The following is a 4,707-nucleotide window of genomic DNA, read 5'->3' as shown; positions in this document are numbered from 1 at the left end:
AGAGAGAGACAGACAGACAGACAGACAGACAGACAGACAGACAGACAGACAGACAGACAGACAGATAGACAGACAGAGAAGGAATAAATCACGTAATTTTTTTGCCCGTACTGAAGTATTGTATCTATCTATCTATCTATCTATCTATCTATCTATCTATCTATCTATCTATCTATCTATCTATCTATCTGTCTGTCTGTCTGTCTGTCTGTCTGTCAGTCTATCTATCTATCTATCTATCTATCTATCTATCTATCTATCTATCTATCTATCTATCTATCTATCTATCTATCTATCTATCTATCTATCTATCTATCTATCTATCTGTCATTTGTCTGCATGTCTGTCTGTCTAGTTAGCTATCTATCAATCTGTCAACCATCCATGTATCTATCAATCCTTTCATTGTCAGCGAATGGTACCGGCAAATTGTAATTGGATTTATTATCACATTGCTTCATAGATGCCCTCACCAATTGTCTCGTGCACGCTATAGGAGACCTCTGTTCGCTCATGCCCTTGCTTCGGAGGCGGTACAGGTCGAAGTGGCTGCATAGAATATGCTTCAAAATTTGTAGGTGAATCATATTGAGGGCGATGTTCTTCTGGAGAGAGAGAGAGAGAGAGAGAGAGAGAGAGAGAGAGAGAGAGAGAGGGGAGGGAGGGAGAGGGAGATGATATATCACTTAACGTTTTGCCTTTGCTGAAGTATTTTGCTTTGTGTTGACTTATTGCTAAACATTACAAAGTACGAGAAAGTCTCTTTTGAGCGAGTAAATCGGTTGCCGGAAACTTACCATAGTTATTTTCTTTTTGTGCCGTTGGCCGTCCATGTAAACTGTAACCCCAATTGACAAAGAAATGAGTAATTCGTATGCATAAAAACATCCCATAAAAGGTATAATTCATTCATATTTCAGTCTTGGTATACTCACACGATACTTAAATTATTCTCTTGATGAAATAATAATGTTTCATTGCTTTTGTATCCTTTTTGCCTTCATCTCGAAAATGCCCAATTATTGAAGAGACAAACGAAATATAGATGTAATCCATACGAAATGCCTCTGCTTAGAACGTTGCGTAATCTTATGAACCTATGCGTACATGTCAGCAATCACACAACTTATTAAAAACAACATTGTTTACCTAGGTTCCTCCTGACGTCGCCTTCGTCTCAATACCATGATCGCTACGAAGTTGATGACAAGAACAGCAATGACTAAAATTGGTACTACTAATGCAACAGCCATTGCGTTTCCACCATACGCTTCGACCATCAGCGGATAACTGCTACAAAAGAGTGGTAATATATTCTTAGAAATTGTTTTTGTTTGTGTTTTAAGTGTATTTGCAAAACATACATACATACATACATACATACATACATACATACATACATACATACATACCTGTATTGATATGTACTGAGAACCATACATGTATAAATATAAACGTTCAAGGAAGACAGACAGTCGTTGAGATTTTTACCAACCTTGTCGAGCAGTTGCATATTCCGTTAGTATCATTACAGTTAATAATATCATTGCATTGAAGATATACGACGTCACAATGCGGCTCTTTCCACCCTTCTACACATTTTGTGCATTCGCCCGTTGCTTGCTGACATTCTATACACTTATCTGGGCAAAGCTGTTCGTGATCATTGGTTACGATGCAATGTCCAGTCACGTGATCGCATTCATTTACATCTTCACATTCACAATCTTTTGAACAGTTATAGCCATGGTAACCAGTTTTACAAGGAAGATCACATCGGTCTCCATGCCAACCAGGCGTGCACTCGCAAGTTTTATTGTGAGGTGTACAATCATCTCCGTTGTAACAGTGCAAACATTTATTAGCACAATATGTCTCATTAATATCAGTGTCAACATACAAGCGAAGATTACATTGTGTACACTTTGACCCCTGCCACGATGTCGGACAGTCGCAGATAGTCGGATCTATCCTACCACAGTGCCCTCCATTGAAACAATCGCATTGGTGTTGACATTTATCTCCATAGAAACCAGGATGACATATACATGAGCCGTCAGCTATGCTACAATTAGAATTACCCGGGCATTCACATACGCCGCTACAGTCTTCACCGTAAGTTCCAGCTTTACAGAGACAACCGGTTATTGGATCACAAGTAATACCGTCAGGGCAAGAACACTTGCTTTCACAAATGTCGCCATAGTAACCCACTTTGCAAGTGCATGATTTGAACACTCCAAATTCGACGTTACATGTACCGCCGTTTTCACATACACAGCGAAAATCGCAGTGTGTACCGTAGTGTGAAGGAAGGCATTGGCACGAGCCGTCTATTTTACTGCAACTTCCTCCATTCTGACATAAACAATGATAGGAACAATCCTTTCCGTAATATCCATCCAGACATTCTGAAAAAAAAGATTTACTGATAAAAAACTAGGATAGATTGTATAACAGCAATCACAAGGCTCAAATTCAGTAGAAGCGTGTAGATTTAATGAACTTTGCTTAGTTACATACTTCAATTTTTGTGAACACCGTAAACTTCATTTAAATAGAATGGTTCTCTAATGTCATTCACCTTATAGTAACATTTGTTACAAACTTTTTCAGTAGTTTTAAAAGATGAAAAAATTCAAACACACCCCGAGGAAAGATCGAGCAAAGGGTAAATCTTTCAGTTTCGAGACGTGTACTTGTGTGAGTTTTACTGTACGATGTTTTCTTATTGCACAGTGGAATTTAGATATTTCACTGCGTGACTGTTTCGACACAATACATACAGTAACACTTTTGGTTGAAAATCACTGCTCCGCTCAGGGCTAGAAAAACGCATTTATTGATGTCAATGCCATTCGTGTTTCCTGAAACAATCCCCGTGCAGGGGGGATTGACAGAGGACTGTCCGACATTTTCGACAAACGTGAGCGGGTTAACTTTGATCTCACTGAACTCAAAACACAACCGTTACACTGCAGGCTCCGGGTAATAATAAATGCCGAAACCATGACGTGACACAATTGTAAACAGAAGCACTACAGGGCTATCGAAACTGGCAACCGACGTATTTGTAACACAATGATTTATCAAGATCGAATACTCTGATAAGCTCTCAATAACTCTAAGCTTCTATTATAAGTAGTTGGAGTTTGTTTGCCCCTACCGATGCAAGATTTTGCGACATTTAATTCACGTTGGGTATCAGATACAATTAAGTGTAGTTGAGCACCACGAATTCCCCTCTTATTTGTAAATGTACACCTGACAAAGCCGGAAATTGTTACGCTAATAACATTACTGTACTTACCAATGCAAGGTGATTCTATTACAGTGGAATTTTCCTTATAGTAACCATCACAGCATATGTACATCCTGCGAGTAAATAACATTCAACATTAATGCAAATGCATAATTTATACACCCTCCAAGTCTTTCACAGCAGCGTGATCCAAGTAGGGACATTTCTTTCTACTTTAGCGCTCTGTCAACCCATGTGTCAAAGTTCATAGCCTGATTGGTATCGTATTTTGCATTTTCTGACAACAATCTGGCCCAATGATTGCACTAATATCCTCAAATGCCAACGTAATGTACAGATCATGTTAATGAAGTAGATATTTGACAGTAGTCATCTGTTGCAGATACAGAATAGACCTACTCACGGTTTCTTGTATTCCTCGATCTCTTCCAAAAGGCAGGCATGGGGGTCACTTTGAAGAGTTCGTCCCGTAATTGCTGATACGATGTCAAAACAATGCACAAAGCACACCAAACAGATGATGTTTGTGTAACCCATGTTAACAGAAGTGGTCAGTGGCCAGTGTACACAGGAACAACAACCGACGATGTGTTTCCTCGAAGATTTGGTACTAAGGTGCGAAATGAATGTATTATACACAACACGACGCACCTGTACACAACACAATTACTTTACAAGCATTACCTGCTTAACCTTTCTGTACTTTGAGCACTGTTTCGGTTTCAGATGACGTCACTCAACCAAGTCGACAGAAAATGGCTACTCAGCTACATTAGTTCCTTATGAGTGGTTCACATTCCCGCTTATAATTAGAGACAAGCAACGATGGACCTAGAAGAAATTGAATGTGAAGTGCCATCGGCAGTTGGCATTAGTTTCAGGATCGGTTTAAGTTAAGGTGTCGTGATAAGCCCCCTAAACGAGACAGAAGATTATTTGACACAATTCAAACAGTAGTACGTAATTACCAGCAGCCTGGGAAATAGGTGGGTTTAATTTGATCGGGCACATAAATGGAAACCCCAAAGAAACATCTTATTTTCTGCTGCTAAAATTGTCCTCACTTGTGCCAAACTCAGCCACTAAAGTTTTGGCAACTACATTCCACCATTCTGTCCTTCACCAAAAATAATTTGCACTTGTTGACAGATATTATGGCGCAATGTTCTAGTGTGTATGTTTGTGTGAATTATTTACGTATTAACAACATTGCTGATCTTTTACAATACGTGCAGAGGTGACCGTTCAACCGTGATTTGTCAATAGCAGTTGAGCCCACAGGGTCAAAGTGTATCGGGTATTTGACTTTTGATATGCTACTGTAGGTGTCACACACACCACCGATAAAAGACGGATGCAACCACGAGATAAAGTTCAACAAATTAAGAAAGTCAAAAATCAATGTGTATCCGTTGCGTTATGCCAAGGGCAAACGCTGATATTAT

General features: G+C 39.3%; 1 protein-coding gene across 1 annotated transcript; it reads right to left on the bottom strand.

Moving 5' to 3' along the window:
- Positions 1 to 447: 447 nt before the first annotated feature.
- On the bottom strand, positions 448 to 3,988 carry LOC139128000 (multiple epidermal growth factor-like domains protein 11). The gene is made up of 6 exons (XM_070693861.1): positions 3,666 to 3,988; positions 3,311 to 3,375; positions 1,496 to 2,411; positions 1,150 to 1,293; positions 798 to 838; positions 448 to 605 (listed from the first exon to the last, which is right to left on the bottom strand). Exons 1-6 carry the CDS (start codon positions 3,797 to 3,799, stop codon positions 448 to 450), a joined length of 1,458 nt encoding a protein of 485 aa, XP_070549962.1. The 5' UTR covers positions 3,800 to 3,988.
- Between the last annotated feature and the right edge of the window lie 719 nt (positions 3,989 to 4,707).

The sequence above is a fragment of the Ptychodera flava genome, unplaced genomic scaffold (assembly GCF_041260155.1).
Source record: "Ptychodera flava strain L36383 unplaced genomic scaffold, AS_Pfla_20210202 Scaffold_41__1_contigs__length_1339820_pilon, whole genome shotgun sequence".
NCBI lineage: Eukaryota > Metazoa > Hemichordata > Enteropneusta > Ptychoderidae > Ptychodera > Ptychodera flava.
The sequence above is the reverse complement of the archived record's forward strand: the minus strand, read 5'-3'. Positions and strand labels throughout refer to the sequence as shown.